Source organism: Mesoplodon densirostris, chromosome 3 (assembly GCF_025265405.1).
Source record: "Mesoplodon densirostris isolate mMesDen1 chromosome 3, mMesDen1 primary haplotype, whole genome shotgun sequence".
In the NCBI taxonomy this organism is placed as follows: Eukaryota; Metazoa; Chordata; class Mammalia; order Artiodactyla; family Ziphiidae; genus Mesoplodon; species Mesoplodon densirostris.
Window position 1 is genome coordinate 32,339,443 of NC_082663.1, and position 18,747 is coordinate 32,358,189.

General features: G+C 42.8%; 1 protein-coding gene across 3 annotated transcripts in view; it reads left to right on the top strand.

Moving 5' to 3' along the window:
* EGFLAM (EGF like, fibronectin type III and laminin G domains) overlaps window positions 1-18,747 on the top strand; it is a 190,202-nt gene that overhangs the window by 62,527 nt on the left and 108,928 nt on the right. For all 3 annotated transcript variants that reach the window (XM_060091647.1, XM_060091650.1, XM_060091651.1), the window contains 2 exons: window positions 5,261-5,378; window positions 6,597-6,732. In XM_060091647.1, coding sequence (XP_059947630.1) covers window positions 5,261-5,378; window positions 6,597-6,732 — 254 coding nt within the window. The remainder of the gene's footprint in view (window positions 1-5,260; window positions 5,379-6,596; window positions 6,733-18,747) is intronic.

The window sequence follows — 18,747 nt, forward strand, 5'->3', positions numbered from 1 at the left end:
GGCAATCGGAAGCGTATTAAGTCGTGCATTTTATCAGTGAAACCAGACCCATTTTTTTGCCCCACCCAGAGTGTAGTTATATAAACTTTCTGGATCCAGTTTCATCATCTATAAAATGAGGAGGATAAGACTGACATCTCAGAGCTGTTGTGAGAATTAAATGTGGCACTGGTACACAAGGATTTTATAAATTCCAAAATGGAGTATAAGTTATGATTATATTATGATTATACAATCATAAGATAAAAGTTTGTTGCTTCTGGTAGTCTGTGAGGGAGGCAAGTGTCCTGGGGATAGCTCACTTGGTTGTAAAGTTGTTGGAGCTTTCTTCCTGGGCTCAGTGAACTAACCAACTAGGCTTGCTTTTATCTTCTACAAATATAAATTTTCTGATCACAGGACAGCTACTGGTGGTGTTAAAAGACAAAGGAGGCAACCTTTGGAAGGGGTTTTGTATTTCAGAAAGGGACACAAAGTAGGGTTATTTTGCAGCAATGCACCCAACTTTGCTCCCTGCCCCCCCAAAAAAGTATGGAAGGGGCCAGAGGAGACTGTGGAATCACTCTGGCTTCTACCCCAAGAAAGCAATTTCTCTGACTTTGTTTCTCACCATCTTGTGCAGAATTAGGTCCAAGAGAGATAAATATTTTGACTCATTTTCAAACTTCCACAAGGTAAAAAAAAAACACTTTTTCTACTTTGAAAAGGGTATATTTAGCATCTTATCTAGTTTGATGAAGGCTGAAGTAGTGGCCATAAGACATTGAAGGACAGAAATAGAAAGACTTGTGGAATTGTGCAGCATTTTACTAAAACATTCAAGGGTTATCACAAGTCACACTCCTCTGAGGGATTCCATTTGGAAGGAGAGATATTAGAGGAAGAAGTGACAGTTAAATCACTGAATCCAGCCCCTCTTTTTACGACCCCAACTACTCAGTCCCCTTGACCCTTGCTCTCTTATGCTAATCTACCAGCCTGTCAGCTCAGGAAAAGACACCAGAAAAGACTGGAAATAGTTAGCTTCTGGGAGGGTGACCCTCCACCTCTCAGAATATACCTGGGCTAAAGGTAGCACTGGTCTTCAAACAAAAAGATTAGTTGTTTTTTAATCCACATTAAGAACTTCTACAAGTGTAGTTTCCCTTGGTTTTCAGTGATCACTTTTAAATTGCCGATACATACCTTTCCATGTTTATAGATAAAATAATTATCTGGTCTTCAGTGTTTATGATAAGAACTTTTGATTCAAATATTATTTAATATTTTTCATTCATGTATTATCCAATTAGAACTTGGTCCCTGGAGTCAAACAAAACAGGATTCAAATCCCCACTTTGCCGCTTAATAAATATACAGCCTTGAGCAAATCATTCACTTTTCAGAGATTCAGTTTTCTCCTCTGGAAGTGAAAATAAGAGTGATACCTACCTCATAGGCCTGATGGAAGGCTCGGGCTATATATGTTCCTGGAACAGAGAAAACAGTCAATAAATGGTAACTAATGGTAGCTGTATTTGGTATTGGTGCATAGCTAGTATCTACAATAATCTATGAAACCACATCACTACCCCTGTACTTCATACAGTGTAATGACATCACAGGAGGAAGGGATTCTACAGCAAAGGCTGTGAGAGCATTGGGTTGGTTTGAAAGTGTGATTCTGCTTCCCTGGGAAAAAGCCTGGGAGTGGCAGTTGGTAGAGGAGGGAGACAGGAGTCTTGTATACACCTGGGGCCCCCAGCCTCCTAACCACCCAACTTGAAATGAAACCAGGAGACAGATGGTGGAATTAGGATGCACAGTTGCAGAGAATTAGAGCAGGAGTGAGGATGGGGGACAGGGAGAAGTGAAAGCAGGACCATATGTTCAGCAAAGACCCCTTGTGCAGTATATGTAGGATGCAGTCAGGGGGAGAGAGAAGGAAGGGAAGATTGGAGACACTCTCTTGGAGGCTGTAGAAATGGCCCAAGTAAGGATTCAAGGGAAGCAGAAGAAGGGAACAGGTCTGAAAGGCATGTGGAGGTGGCTGGGGGGAGGTGGGTAAGAGGCAGTCAGCCTTGTCTCTGGGGTTACTAACCGGGGTCTGGGGCAGAGATACAGATGCTGTTAATCAAGTTGGAGGGGTCAGTAGGAGAAGTTGGTTCTTGATGAGGTAATCTGTTTATATCCTACATCTTGGTTTGATTTTTTTCATTCTCTCAGTAGTTCATTTATTCATTCATCCAAAAGCACTGTTCTGAGCATTTGCTACATGTCAGCTAATGCTAAGCTTTGAGATGCCGGAGGAATAAGAACTTGCTTCCTGCCCTCAAGCGGGTGGGGAGAAGGTGACCAGTAAACAGAAAATGACAGTATAAGGCGAGTGTTGCTACGATTGAGGTACACCAAGGACACCAGGGAAGCATAGAGGAGGGACGCCTAACCAGACTGGGGGCTAGGGGGTCAGAGAAATGAGGTAATGTCTTAGCTGAACTGAGTCATGAAGGATGAGCAGGGGTGAGCCAGGCAGGAGCAGGGAGAAGGACATTCCATGGAGAGGGAGCAGCCAGTTCAAAGGCCCAGAGGCAAGGAATTGAATGGCATAAACGTGAGCCCTGCCAAGTTCTTAAGTATGACTGGAATGTAGAATGTAAGGAAGGGAGGTGGCATGAGATGATGCTGGAAGGGTAAACAGGGGGATGCAGAGATGCTCTTGTAAGTGGAAGTGACATGATCAGATCTGGGTTTAGGAAAATAACTTAGCAGTGTGGAGTACATATTGGATGTGCAGGAAGTATTCATGGCCGGGAGAGTCAGAGCCATTGTCATCATTATGAGGGCTTGGACTTATGTGGCTGTGAGGATAAAATGACATAAACAGATTCAAGTGGTACGAAAGAGTATTGGTAACTGATTGAATGGTGGTTAGGGAGGAGGGGTGGTGAACATAGAGAGGAAAGTGTTGAGAATTTCTGGTTTAGGTAATGAGAGAGAGAACACAAAGGGTGAAGCAATTTCTCATTTTGTTTTTGGTAGTCAGAGGAGGGATGGTTAGTTGAGCTTTGGTTATGTTGAACTTGAGTTGCATGGTAGTTGCTGGGTAGAGAAGTTCAAGAGGCAGTCACAAACCCATGTCTGGAGATCAAGAGGCAGGTTAGAGCTGGAGATGGTGGGAGATGTCATTCAAAGGTGCTAGAATCTAAGGGAGTGGTAGATGAGCTCACCTAAGCAAGGCTACAGAGTGGGAGGAGATGGTGAGGGGTGAACTTCTGGGAAAGACCAACACCTAAGGAGCCAGCAGAGAATGGGGAGTGGGTGGAGGGTACTTGGAAGGAGCAACAAGAGAAGTAGAAGGAGACATGGAGGAGCAGTCACAGTTTCCAAGGAAACCAAGAGATTTCAGAAGCAAGGGTGGGCAACAGTGTTGAAAGCTGCAAATAGGCAAAGATGGAGACATTCCCACTGGGTTGACTGCAGAGTTGTTGTGGTGACTTTGGTAGGAACATCTCAGTTGTTTGCAGCGAGGAGAGGCCAGACGGGAGCAAGTTGAGGAGTGAATAGGAGGCGAGAAGGTAGAGACAACTTCTTTAAGAAGGTTGCATCTCTGGAGAGGAGACAGGGGCACATGCGCAGTGGGGAATAATTGATTGTCTAAGATAAGAGTGACTTGAGCACAGTAAATACTTATGGAAGCATCAGGTAGATAAGGGAGAGGTTGGAGATACAGGAGAAAGAGGAGGGGAGACAGATGGAGTTCAGAGGCCAGGAGGTGAACCAAGCCCTAGACCAGTGGTTCACAAACCTGGCTGCCCATATTAGCATCACCTAGAGAACTTTAAACAAACTGACACCCAGGCTCTTCCCCCGCAGCGGTGCTGATTTAAGTGGTCTGGAGTGGAATCTAGCACTGGTATTTTTTTAGATCTTTGAGTGATTCTAACGTGCTTTCAGGGTTAAGAACTACTGTAGTAAGTATTCAATAACTATTTGTTGAATCTTTTTAAAAGTTTTGTTGATCAGTTGATTAGTTCTTAGCAACAATGAATGTTTAATCATTTGCAGAGGATGTTGTGAAGAAATATAAGACAGGATACCTGCTCTCAAGTGGCTTGCAATTCCATGGGAGAAATAGTAATAATTTTTAATATGTATAAGTGCTAATTTAGTGGCACAATACTTGGTAGGGTAATATCAGTTCTGTGTGGTCAGCTGTCAAGGGGAAGATTTTGGCCTCAGAGAAGGTGGAACCTAGGTAAGTGGAGAAAAAGAAGGGTTTCACATGCCTAAGACAATAATCATTACAATCCTGTTTCTTGAGGACATCCTTGGTACCAGCTACTTTACATACATTATCCCAAATATTGTAACTATGCAAGATAGTTATACATCATCCCCATTTTACAGAAGAAGAAACTAAGGCTCAGGGAATTTAATATCAAGGCCATAGCTAGCAATAAGTGACAGAGTCAGAATTCAAGCCCAGGACTGATTGATTCCAAAGTCAGTATCCTTTCCACTACAGTGTACTGGGACCAGTGGCACCAGGCTCCCACTATTTGGTACTGTAGTCTCAAGGTGGAGCAAGTCATCTTCAGCTGGGACTTTTTGGTCAAGGCTGTTTGTGCAGGTGAAGTTCACACACACATCCATCATCAGTCCTAGTGGTTCTCAATGTGGGCGTTGAACCACCAGCAGCATCACTTGGGAACTTTTTAGGAATGCAGATTTTCAGACCCCTTCCCAGATTTAATGAATCTGAAACTTTGTGGGCCAGGCTTAGCAATTTGTTTTAAGAAGCCCTCCTGGTGATTCTGATGCAGTTTAAAATTTGAGAACCAAAGTTTGAGTCCCTACTTTGTGGATATAAATCAAGAACCTCAATTTGCTGTTGTGGCTAGTCCCTGAGCATCTGTGATATGCAAATGGAAAGAAAGAACTGGGGGATTCTAACCCTGGAAAAGATTGTTACCTGAATTCCATCAGCCTAGTACTCTCATTGAAGAACTCAGATGTTATGAGAAACATCTGATAGGGTGAATGAGTCCCAGTTCTACGACAGTATATTGATTCCAATAAAGGATAATTCATTAGTCTTGGGAAATATGTCATGGTGTTTTCCTCTTTGCAAATTAAAAAACTTGGCCAATCCTAGAGGAAAGCAAAACAATCTCCCAAGCAAATTTCACAGGGGCCTCAAGATGCAGCCCTCATGAGATTGTCTGGTTTGCCTCAAAAGAACTTCTGATCATTGACACATTTCCTGTTTGGTCATTAACAGGAGGAAGTGATCGGAGATTTGAAACCAGGCACTGAATACCGAGTAAGCGTGGCAGCTTACAGCCAGACTGGCAAAGGGCGGCTTAGCTCTCCTCGGCACATTACCACTTTGCTCCAAGGTAAAATGCGTTCAATTCATTAATAATAAGAAAGTGATGGGTGCTATTCATTCATACCTTCATTCAGTATATCAGTGAGGACCTACTACGTACCAGGCACTGTGCTATGCTAGGCTCTGGGAATTCAGTGGTGAACAAAAACAGGCACAGCTCCTGCCCTCTCAGAACTGAGTGGCGTGGGTCAAGACATTATCTGATTAATGTGTGGCCGTGGATAGTGAGAGGTGCTTCCCATAATGCTGTAAGATCTTCCGTTGTAAGATCCGATATAGGGGTGCGATAAGGATTCCCTGAGGACATGACTGCTAAGTGGGAATTAAGTAAGTGGGAGTTAAGAAGGCGAGGAAAGGGAGTGAGAGAAGAGATCTTATAGGCCAGGGGAACCCATCAAAGCCTCATTGAGGTGGTCTGCACTGGACACTGGGGGACAAAAGTGGCTTGAAGACATCGTTGCTCATAGGAGCTCCTTGTGGAGGGAGAAGCACATGGTAGGCAGGTAGATCCAGTGCATCCGAGGTCTGCCCAGCTGGCTCTGGAAGCACTCAGACGGAGCGCGTTCTCCACCCCAAGGCTCAGGGGGTGTTTCAGAAAGAACCGTATCTTTGGCCCAGTTTTTGAAACCTGCATAGGGTTTTGCTAGGAAGAGAAAGCAGAAAAAATATTTCTGGCCGAAGCAATAAAGAAAGGCTGGGAAATGTGAACGTCTAGATATGAAAATAGTAACAGCAGTTACCTTGGGATGATAGGATCATCCTAAATCTTTACCCATAAGGCTTTTTCCAAATGTCCTACCATTGATATGTATTGTGATGATAGGGGGCAGGAAGGGATACGCAAAAGAATTGAAAGTAAGTGACAGTAACGCTAAGCATTTAATTTTCCTTGTAGGTAAACATCAATTCCGACATGCTAACAGAGGTTCTAAAGGGTACACATCATTGTGTGTCCTGGGGTCAATAGTCTGGACATAATGTAGTTGGATTTCCAGCCTGGGGTGCTTGAGGAGAAGGGAAGACCAGCTCTCATTGACAAACCTTACATGAATCCAGTTGAGAATCCAGTTGTGATTTTGTGTGTGTGTGTTTATTTGGTTTGAAGTGTGTGGCAGTTCTGAACAGAGACGTTTAGGCTGTAGAAAGCACACATGTTTTTTTATACATGAAACCTCTCCAGCAGCAAAGACCACAGCCAACTCTAGTTGTTCGCTGTCCTGCCTAGATTCCTGCCTGCTTCCAGTAGCACCTCAGCAGCTGCACGTCACTGTGGTTTCTGATTCCGAGGTGGCCCTATCTTGGAAACCTGGAGAGAGTCAAGGAAGCTCCCCTATTCAGTACTATTCCGTGGAATTCATCAGGTAAGTTAGTGGGTCACATTCAGAAGCCAAATGTACTGACCTCAGTCAGTCCAAACACAATAGAAGACTCCATTGCCTGTGAATTTAAGAGACGACAAAGGCTTGGAGGCCTATATTTATACTCTGAGTTGGGCCAGCACCTGTCCCCAGCCCTCTTTGAGGGTGGGTCATCTGGTTAACCTGTCTGTACCCACCTGACCTCTTCGCCACTTCCCTGCCACAGTCAGACTGTCCTAGGCCCTGAAAACTCCCGAGGGACCACTGCCAGCCTGCCTGCATTTCAAGCTCAAAACTTGCCTCCCTGGTTTTGAAACATTATGTCTGAAGTATATATTTGATGGTGACTTTTCTCGAGGGAGAGGAAAAAAAAACCTTTAAAAACAAGTGCAATGTATTATTGCCTTTGCATCCATATTGCCGTGGGAAAAGTTTCTTGGTTTGGTTTCAGCTTTCTTCTCTTGTCTACCTCTCCAGCTCTCGTATTCAGCTTATCAGAGGTAGAAGAGTGATTAGAAGTTCTTCTAAGAACTTACAGATGTAAAAACATGGATTCTCAATGCTTCTATGTAATTTTAAGCAAGAACAAAACTGAAAAAACACCCACCCAACCAATGAGCAAAAATAATTCCCCATCTAGGGCTCTTCCTCTGAACTCTAGTTGCAGTTGAAGTTTGAATTGAAGCCCCTAGCTGATGAAACAATGTTGTTCTCTACATTAAAGGTGATTGGGTTTGTCTGAGACCAGTTGCTTCATGGATTCATAAAGTCTTGCTCAGCACCTCATTCCTTAGGCTCTCTGAAGCTGGGGCAAAGGATTCTGCCATGATTTGATTAGCTCTGCTTCTGTTTCTTGACTTCCTAGCCTATTTTTTGGTAGTAGAAAACAGATATTTGTTTCTTCAGAGAAGTACTGCACTGAGTCTCTTTAATGCTTGAGTACAGAGCTCGTTTCAGGCAGGACTGACTGAATTGCAAGTGGCAGAATCTTGAAAGAAGATGAGGCCGTAATGTATTGGCCCCTATGAGTGTCAAGTCCTGTGACAACTCTAAATTTGGGGAAGACTTGTTCCATATCACATCAGCAGTCTGTCTCCATCCATCTCTGTGCTATGATCCCCCCTTTATTGGCTTCAGTTTCACGCTCTTCCAGTATGGTGGCAAGATGGCCACCAGGCACTGAAGGCTTGCTGTCTACTAGCTCAGCTCCCCACTGGAAAAGAGTGGCTCTTTCTCAGTGGACCCAGTAGAGTCTCAGTATTCATTCTAGCTGGCCAGGCTCTGGTACCTCTTCATTCGCTGAGCCAATCACTGCGGCCAAGGAGAACAGTACACTGATTGGGCAGATACTCATCATATTCTGAGCTCTGGGACTAAAGAATGGTGGGTCATTCAGGCCTGAAGTACACAGATTGAGAGTTCAAGAGGGTTGGTTCCTCAAAGCGAAGTTGTGCAATTAATGGAAAAGGGAGGAAGAGATGCTGGGAAAATTAAACAATAAATAAATAAAAGATGCCCCCAGCCAAGCTCCAGACCAATGCCCTTCAGTGAGGATAATCTACAATCCTGTTGTTGAACAGATTTGGTAGGCAAAGCCCAGAATGTGCCTGGAGTAGAAAAGATTCTAAGCCTGGTTCCAATAGTAGTTAAACTGCAACAGTGAAAAGTCCTAAAACTTCAGCTTTCTCATCTGTAAAACTTGGAATGAAACTTAACATTTCTAATTTACTTATCTAACATCAGCAAAGCAAAATGTAATACTTTAAAATTTTGAAAACTGAGCAACGTTTTTCATAGTAGCCCAGCAGGTCATCTGTGTAACCCTCAGCAAAGATGATGGTTATCCTTTACTATTTTTTTTAACATCTTTATTGGAGTATAATTGCTTTACAGTAGTGTGTTAGTTTCTGCTTTATAACAAAATGAATCATTAATTTTGTGGTAAAACATGTATTTCTTTTTTAAACTTCAGTCTGGCATATTGGTAAAAGGTGGAAATTGCAGTTTCTTAACCTGTGTGTACAACTGAAAGTAGAAAATGAGATGGATTTAGAGCCAGAACTGGAAGGGAGTGCTTGCTGCTTCCTCTACTGCCAGCAAGGGGCCCTGTGCAAGTCACTTTGCCTCTGTAGTCTCAGTGCCTCACATAGTTTAGGGTCTCCAAAAGGAGAGCGTTTTACAAGGACTTGGGTGCAAGTAGTTTATTTTATTTTTTTTGTTTGTTTGTTTGTTTTTTTATTATTATTATTTTTTTTTACAAATTTAATCAGTTATACATATACATATGTTCCCATATCCCCTCTCTTTTGCGTCTCCCTCCCACCCTCCCTATCCCACCCCTCCAGGCGGTCACAAAGAACCGAGCTGATCTCCCTGTGCTATGCGGCTGCTTCCCACTAGCTATCTACCTTACGTTTGGTAGTGTATATATGTCCATGCCGCTCTTTCACTTTGTCACAGCTTACCCTTCGCCCTCCCCATATCCTCAAGTCCATGCTCTAGTAGGTCTGTGTCTTTATTCCTGTCTTACCCCTATGTTCTTGATGACATTTTTTTCTTAAATTCCATATATATGTGTCAGCATACAGTATTTGTCTTTCTCTTTCTGACTTACTTCACTCTGTATGACAGACTCTAGGTCCATCCACCTCATTACAAATAGCTCAATTTCATTTCTTTTTATGGCTGAGTAATATTCCATTGTATATATGTGCCACATCTTCTTTACCCATTCATCCGATGATGGACACTTAGGTTGTTTCCATCTCCGGGCTATTGTAAATAGGGCTGCTATGAACATTTTGGTACATGTCTCTTTTTGAATTATGGTTTTCTCAGGGTATATGCCCAGTAGTGGGATTGCTGGGTCATATGGTAGTTCTATTTGTAGTTTTTTAAGGAACCTCCATACCGTTCTCCATAGTGGCTGTACCAATTCACATTCCCACCAGCAGTGCAAGAGTGTTCCCTTTTTTCCACACCCTCTCCAGCATTTATTGTTTCTAGATTTTTTGATGATGGCCATTCTGACTGGTGTGAGATGATATCTCATTGTAGTTTTGATTTGCATTTCTCTAATGAGTAAAGATGTTGAGCATCCTTTCATGTGTTTGTTGGCTGTCTGTATATCTTCTGTGGAGAAATGTCTATTTAGGTCTTCTGCCCATTTTTGGATTGGGTTGTTTGGTTTTTTGCTATTGAGCTGCATGAGCTGCTTATAAATTTTGGAGATTAATCCTTTGTCAGTTGCTTCATTTGCAAATATTTTCTCCCATTCTGAGGGTTGTCTTTTCGTCTTGTTTATGGTTTCCTTTGCTGTGCAAAAGCTTTGAAGTTTCATTAGGTCCCATGTGTTTATTTTTGTCTTTATTTCCATTTCTCTAGGAGGTGGGTCAAAAAGGATCTTGCTGTGATTTATGTCATAGAGTGTTCTGCCTATGTTTTCCTCTAGGAGTTTGATAGTGTCTGGCCTTACATTTAGGTCTTTAATCCATTTTGAGCTAATTTTTGTGTATGGTGTTAGGGAGTGATCTAATCTCATACTTTTACATGTCCCTGTCCAGTTTTCCCAGCACCACTTATTGAAGAGACTGTCCTTTCTCCACTGTACATTCCTGCCTCCTTTATCAAAGATAAGGTGACCATATGTCCGTGGGTTTATCTCTGGGCTTTCTATCCTGTTCCATTGATCTATCTTTCTGTTTTTGTGCCAGTACCATACTGTCTTGATTACTGTAGCTTTGTAGTATAGTCTGAAGTCAGGGAGCCTGATTCCTCCAGCTCCATTTTTCGTTCTCAAGATTGCTTTGGCTATTCGGGGTCTTTTGTGTTTCCATACAAATTGTGAAATTTTTTGTTCTAATTCTGTGAAAAATGCCATTGGTAGTTTGATAGGTATTGCATTGAATCTGTAGATTGCTTTGGGTAGTAGAGTCATTTTCACAACGTTGATTCTTCCAATCCAAGAACATGGTACATCTCTCCATCTATTTGTATCATCTTTAATTTCTTTCATCAGTGTCTTATAATTTTCTGCATACAGGTCTTTTGTCTCCTTAGGTAGGTTTATTCCTAGATATTTTATTCTTTTTGTTGCAATGGTAAATGGGAGTGTTTCCTTGATTTCACTTTCAGATTTTTCATCATTAGTATATAGGAATGCCAGAGATTTCTGTGCATTAATTTTGTATCCTGCAACTTTACCAAATTCATTGATTAGCTCTAGTAGTTTTCTGGTAGCATCTTTAGGATTCTCTATGTATAGTATCATGTCATCTGCAAACAGTGACAGCTTTACTTCTTCTTTTCCCATTTGGATTCCTTTTATTTCCTTTTCTTCTCGGATTGCTGTGGCTAAAACTTCCAAAACTATGTTGAATAAGAGTGGTGAGAGTGGGCAACCTTGTCTTGTTCCTGATCTTAGTGGAAATGGTTTCAGTTTTTCACCATTGAGGATGATGCTGGCTGTGGGTTTGTCATATATGGCCTTTATTATGTGGAGGAAAGTTCCCTCTATGCCTACTTTCTGAAGGGTTTTTACCATAAATGGGTGTTGAATTTTGTCAAAAGCTTTCTCTGCATCTATTGAGATGATCATATGGTTTTTCTCCTTCAGTTTGTTAATATGGTGTATCACATTGATTGATTTGCGTATATTGAAGAATCCTTGCATTCCTGGAATAAACCCCACTTGATCATGGTGTATGATCCTTTTAATGTGCTGTTGGATTCTGTTTGCTAGTATTTTGTTGAGGATTTTTGCATCTATGTTCATCAGTGATATTGGCCTGTAGTTTTCTTTCTTTGTGACATCCTTGTCTGGTTTTGGTATCAAGGTGATGGTGGCCTCGTAGAATGAGTTTGGGAGTGTTCCTCCCTCTGCTATATTTTGGAAGAGTTTGAGAAGGATAGGTGTTAGCTCTTCTCTAAATGCTTGATAGAATTCGCCTGTGAAGCCATCTGGTCCTGGGCTTTTGTTTGTTGGAAGATTTTTAATCACAGTTTCAATTTCAGTGCTTGTGATTGGTCTGTTCATATTTTCTATTTCTTCCTGATTCAGTCTTGGCAGGTTGTGCATTTCTAAGAATTTGTCCATTTCTTCCAGGTTGTCCATTTTATTGGCATAGAGTTGCTTGTAGTAATCTCTCATGATCTTTTGTATTTCTGCCGTGTCAGTTGTTACTTCTCCTTTTTCATTTCTAATTCTATTGATTTGAGTCTTCTCCCTTTTTTTCTTGATGAGTCTGGCTAATGGTTTATCAATTTTGTTTATCTTCTCAAAGAACCAGCTTTTATTTTTATTGATCTTTGCTATCGTTTCCTTCATTTCTTTTTCATTTATTTCTGATCTGATTTTTATGATTTCTTTCCTTCTGCTAACTTTGGGATGTTTTTGTTCTTCTTTCTCTAATTGCTTTAGGTGCAAGGTTAGGTTGTTTGTTCGAGATGTTTCCTGTTTCTTAAGGTGGGATTGTATTGCCATAAACTTCCCTCTTAGAACTGCTTTTGCTGCATCCCATAGGTTTTGGGTCGTCGTGTCTCCATTGTCATTTGTTTCTAGGTATTTTTTAATTTCCCCTTTGATTTCTTCAGTGATTACTTCGTTATTAAGTAGTGTATTGTTTAGCCTCCATGTGTTTGTATGTTTTACAGCTCTTTTCCTGTAATTGATATCTAGTCTCATAGCATTGTGGTCGGAAAAGATACTTGATACAATTTCAATTTTCTTAAATTTACCAAGGCTTGATTTGTGACCCAAGATATGATCCTGTAGAATGTTCCATGAGCACTTGAGAAAAATGTGTATTCTGTTGTTTTTGGATGGAATGTCCTATAAATATCAATTAAGTCCATCTTGTTTAATGTATCATTTAAAGCTTGTGTTTCCTTATTTATTTTCATTTTGGATGACCTGTCCATTGGTGAAAGTGGGGTGTTAAAGTCCCCTACTATGATTGTGTTACTGTCGATTTCTCCTTTTATGGCTGTTAATATTTCCCTTATGTATTGAGGTGCTCCTATGTTTGGTGCATAAATATTTACAATTGTTATATCTTCTTCTTGGATTGATTCCTTGATCATTATGTAGTGTCCTTCTTTGTCTCTTCTAGTAGTCTTTATTTTAAAGTCTATTTTGTCTGATATGAGAATTGCTACTCCAGCTTTCTTTTGGTTTCCATTTGCATGGAATATCTTTTTCCATCCCCTTACTTTCAGTCTGTATGTGTCTCTAGGTCTGAAGTGGGTCTCTTGTAGACAGCATATATATGGGTCTTGTTTTTGTATCCATTCAGCCAGTCTGTGTCTTTTGGTGGGAGCATTTAGTCCATTTACATTTAAGGTAATTATTGATATGTATGTTCCTATTCCCATTTTCTTAATTGTTTTGGGTTCGTTATTGTAGTTCTTTTCCTTCTGTTGTGTTTCTTGCCTAGAGAAGTTCCTTTAGCATTTTTTGTAAAGCTGGTTTGGTGGTGCTGAACTCTCTCAGCTTTTGCTTGTCTGTAAACGTTTTAATTTCTCCATCAAATCTGAATGAGATCCTTGCTGGGTAGAGTAATCTTGGTTGCAGGTTTTTCTCCTTCATCACTTTAAGTATGTCCTGCCACTCCCTTCTGGCTTGTAGAGTTTCTGCTGAGAGATCAGCTGGTATCCTGATGGGGATTCCCTTGTGTGTTATTTGTTGTTTTTGCCTTGCTGCTTTTAATATGATTTCTTTGTGCTTAATTTTTGACAGTTTGATTAATATGTGTCTTGGTGTATTTCTCCTTGGATTTATTCTGTATGGGACTCTCTGTGCCTCCTGGACTTGATTAACTATTTCCTTTCCCATATTAGGGAAGTTTTCCACTATAATCTCTTCAAATATTTTCTCAGTCCCTTTCTTTTTCTCTTCTTCTTCTGGAACCCCTATAATTCGAATGTTGGTGCATTTAATGTTGTCCCAGAGGTCTCTGAGACTGTCCTCTGTTATTTTCATTCTTTTTTCTTTATTTTGCTCTGCAGCAGTTATTTCCACTATTTTATCTTCCACCTCACTTATCCGTTCTTCTGCCTCAGTTATTCTGCTATTGATCCCATCTAGAGTATTTTTTATTTCATTTATTGTGTTTTTAATCGATGCTTGATTCGTCTTTAGTTCTTCTAGGTCCTTGTTAACTGTTTCTTGCATTTTGTCTATTCTATTTCCAAGATTTTGGACCTTGGAAATAGAATCTTGGATCATCTTTACCATCATTATTCTGAATTCTTTTTCAGGTAGACTGCCTATTACCTCTTCATTTGTTAGGTCTGGTGGGTTTTTATCTTGCTCCTTCTCCTGCTGTGTGTTTTTCTGTCTTCTCATTTTGCTTATGTTACTGTGTTTGGGGTCTCCTTTTTGCAGGCTGCAGGTTCGTATTTCCCGTTGTTTTTGGCGTCTGTCCCCAGTGGCTAAGGTTGGTTTAGTGGGTTGTGTAGGCTTCCTGGTGGAGGGGACTAGTGCCTGTGTTCTGGTGGGTGAGGCTGGATCTTGTCTTTCTGGTGGGCAGGTCCACGTCTGGTGGTGTGTTTTGGGGTGTTTGTGGACTTTTTATGATTTGAGGCAGCCTCTCTGCTAATGGGTGGCGTTGTGTTCCTGTCTTGCTAGTTGTTTGGCATAGGGTGTCCAGCACTGTAGCTTGCTGGTCGTTGAGTGAAGCTGGGTGCTGGTGTTGAGATGGAGATCTCTGGAAGATTTTCGCCGTTTGATATTATGTGGAGCTGGGAGGTCTCTTGTGGACCAGTGTCCTGAATTTCGCTCTCCCACCTCAGAGGCACAGCACTGACTCCTGGCTCCTCAATTTGGGATGATTTGTTGTCTATTCATGTATTCCACAGATGCAGGGTACATGAAGTTGTTTGTGGAGCTTTAATCCGCTGCTTCTGAGGCTGCTGGGAGAGGTTTCCCTTTCTCTTCTTTGTTCTCACAGCTCCTGGGTCTCAGCTTTGGATTTGGCCCCGCCTCTGCATGTAGGTTGCCAGAGGGCGTCTGTTCTTCGCTCAGACAGGACAGGGTTAAAGGAGCAGCCTCTTCGGGGACTCTGGCTCACTCAGGCCGGGTGGGAGGGAGGGGCATGGAGTGCGGGGCGAGCCTGCAGCGGCAGAGGTCGGCGTGACGTTGCACCAGCCCGAGGCGCGCCGTGCGTTCTCCCAGGGAAGCCGCCCCTGGATCCCGGGACCCCGGCAGTGGCAGGCTGCACAGGCTCCCGGAAGGGCGGTGTGGACAGTGACCTGCGCTCGCACACAGGCTTCTTGGCGGCGGCAGCAGCAGCCCCAGCGTCCCACGCCCGTCTCTGGGCTCCGCGCTTTCAGCCGCGACTCGCGCCCGTCTCTGGAGCTCCTTTACGCGGCGCTCTTAATCCCCTCTCCTCGCGCACCAGGAAACCAAGAGGGAAGAAAAAGTCTCCTGCCTCTTCGGCAGCTCCAGAGTTTTCCCGGACTCCCTCCCGGCTAGCTGTGGCACGTTAGCCCCCTTCAGGCTGAGTTCTCGCCGCTAGCCCCAGTCCTCTCCCTGCGCTCTGACCGAAGCCCGAGCCTCAGCTCCAGCGCCGCCCACCCAGGCGGGGGAGCAGACAAGCCTCTCAGGCTGGTGAGTGCCGCTCGGCACCGCTCCTCTGTGCGGGAATCTCTCTGCTTTGCCCTACCCAGGTATGTGGGGAGTTTCTTGCCTTTTGGGAGGTCTGGGGTCTTCTGCCAGCGTTCAGTAGGTGTTCTGTAGGAGTTGTTCCACGTGTAGCTGTATTTTTGGTGTATCTGTGGGGAGGAAGGTGATCTCCGCGTCTTACTCTTCCGCCATCTTACCCGGAAGTCCAGTTTATTTTATTTGGAAGCAGGGATGAGAAGGTTGGGAGAGGGATGGAGGACATCTGACTGTGTGTTACAGAAGTCACTTCTGCATGCAACGGGGACCCCTATAGGGGCTTAATTCTATGGAGATCTCTCTGGAGCACACAGAATTCCTCTCTCATTTGCCTATCAAAAAGACAAGAGCCATTTACCCGCTGGCTTCTGTCCTCTTTTTGTTGACTGAAAGTTTCCCCCAGGGGTACAACTTCCCACCCTTCTAGGCTCTGCTGGCTCTTGGATTAAGGAGGCAGGTCCAGGGAAGAAGGAGGAGTGATGTGAGCACAGCATGTGCTTGAGCTTCGACGCTGGCCTTGCGAGGCAAGTTGGGCTCACGTGAAACTCTCCACATGACAGCCACAGCTGAAATCAGAACTGGGAGAAGGGGAGGTGACACAGGCCCCAGAGACATTGACTACAATGTCCTTACAATGCAAAATATGGGTGATAACTTCTTCCAGCCTTGTAGCGTGTCCTCATTAGGAGGATCAAGTGAAATCGCATATGAGAAACAGCTTTCTACAAAGCTCTTTTGAAATGTCCATGTCAAAAACCAAGCTAACGAAAAGGAAACAAACAAGCAAAAAAGCAAAAGCCCTATACACCTGTAAGGTATATATGGGTGTTATGTACCTACATTTAACAATTTTAATTCTTCTCCAACAAAAATACATCTTAACATTCAAACCTCTAACGTTTGAGGGGCTCAGACCCCAAATTCTTATGTATAAATATTTTTAAAGTATATACCATTTTAACAAACTGTTAAATATTTTTTGTATCTGTTTATCTTAACAAATATACCTCTACAATGTCCTGGAGACATTGTAGATGTCTTCATATTTAGAACTCCTGGATATCTCGGTGTTCCAAATGGAACATGGTCGCATAAGGAAAGCCAGCTCCTGGCTCCAGCCCATATACTAGGAATTCTGCTCCTGCTATCTCTTCCAGAATATGTAACCTCGGTCAAGTTATTTAATCTCAGGACCTCCATTTCCTCATCTGTAACATCAAGTTCATGCGACCCTCACAGCAGGGTTGTTGCTGATAGTCTTCATAAAGTGTTTATACATAGTAGACATTCAATATCTGTTTATTTCCTTCCCCCCCCCCCCGCTACCACTATTGCCCCTTTACAAAGAAAGAAATTGGGACTCAATTGCTTAAGTTGCTTTGCCAAGGTAAAATGACTGGTTAGGGACAAAATTAAAATTAGAACTGAACTCTCTCGACTTCCAGCCCAGTGCTCCTTCTACAAAACCCCCTGTCCCCTTCATGTCTGTGATCCACCTTCAGAGATGGAATGCTGGACTCAGCCCGCCTGGAGCTCTGCTGGCTGGGGAAATGGGAAGCCTCATCTTAGGCTGCTGTTTGCCATTATTCCAGAAGGAAAGCTCTTGCAGCTTGTCGTGGCATTTAATGTTTGGCTGCAAAATAAATCCCCACATTCATTTGTAAACATCTCAGAGTCTATCCCATTTCAGTTGAGAGCCTGAGGATATGTGTTTAAAGAGAGCTTCCCTGGGCTCTAAATCAGAAACTGCAGTTAGTGTGAAAAGCTTTGGGGGCCTACAGTTATCTATTTTTCCCAGAGAGGTCTGTTTAATGTTTAACACTGAATTCTTTTTGCCCAGATACCTACCGTGTACACAAACACCTGTGACAGGTCTCTGGGTGAGCCAAAAGTGTCTTTTCCTATCCCAGAGGCAGGCCGTTGACAGGCCAAGGCTAGGAAAGTGTAGAGATCAGTGTATTGCCAGAAGTTATTCTCAGATTTCACCCATCTGAATGTGAAGTTCTTGTCTGAGTGCTGTCGCTGGAGGATTAGCTTCCAGTCCTCTGTCTCGGTAGGTGCTTATTCATCAGTTGCCCTTATTCAGTGAGGATAACGGTGTCAAAGGCATTGTTGGGGAATAGTCTCAAAAAACTTTTAAGGAAAAATGTAAGTGGCTAATAAGAGATTAACCTGAAAAATTACACTAGACCAGGGTATGGGGTCTCATATGGAGAGGGTATGGACTGCTTACTTGCTAGTTTTGTTCATATTTTGGGTGGACATTCCATGTGTTTGTGATGCTGTCTTAGGTCATGGGCTTAGGACCAAGCAAATTTTTGTTCTTCAGCCAGCTTCTGCCTCCTGTAAAATGGAGGATGCCCACAGGGTGAGCACCTTGAAAGGTGCTCTCAGTGATTGTATCAGAGAGGAGACTTGGTCTCTGGCGCAGGCAGGATGAGAGTAATCTTCATAATGTCTCCCAAAGTTGGCCTGGGGACTGTTCATCAGCTTCCTTCTTTACAGTAGATTTAAAATTTTTAATCAGTGTAGAAAAGACTTGAAGAGGCAAATTCTAAGTAAGCCTGCAGGCTGTAACATATTTTGCAAAGTTTTTAAAACTTTTTCTTCCTGCTTTTCTAAAACAGAAAAAAACATGCACTTGAAGTAGGAAGAATATATATGTATATATTTTTTGCCTGCTGTTGGGTCTTCGTTGCTGCACACGGGCTTTCTCTAGTTGTGGCGAGCGGGGGCTACTCTTTGGTGCATGGGCTTCTCATTTTGGTGGCTTCTCTTGTTGCGGAGCATGGGCTCCAGGAGCGTGGGCTTCAGTAGATGTGGCACGTGGGCTCAGTAGTTGTGGCACGTGGGCTCAGTAGTTGTGGCTTGCGGGCTCTAGAGTGCAGTCTCAGTAGTTGTGGCATGTGGGCTTAGTTGCTCCGCAGCATGTGGGATCTTCCCGAACCAGGGCACGAACCCGTGTTCCCTGTATTGGCAGACGGACTCTCAACCACTGCACCACCAGGGAAGTCCCAGGAAGAATATTTTATTTCTAAAGTGATACTGAAAATTTCTTTGTGGGCAGCAATCTTAGTGTTCATTAAAATAAGAACCAGGCATAAATATAGCTACCTATGTTTTGAAATATTTTGTCTATAAATATCTGAGAAACTTTCCTCCTTCTGCCTAAGAATTTCCTCAGGGTAAGTGCTTTTCTCATAAGTGAAAAATATATACTATGTTGGCAATGAAAACCCAAAGGCCTGGACAAATAGTCCTTACCAGTAATGTTTCAATTGGGGTGCTGTGTTCCATATATGCTATCTATCAGGTTGGTTAAAAGTGAAAACAGTTTTCATTTAACTTACCTATACAGT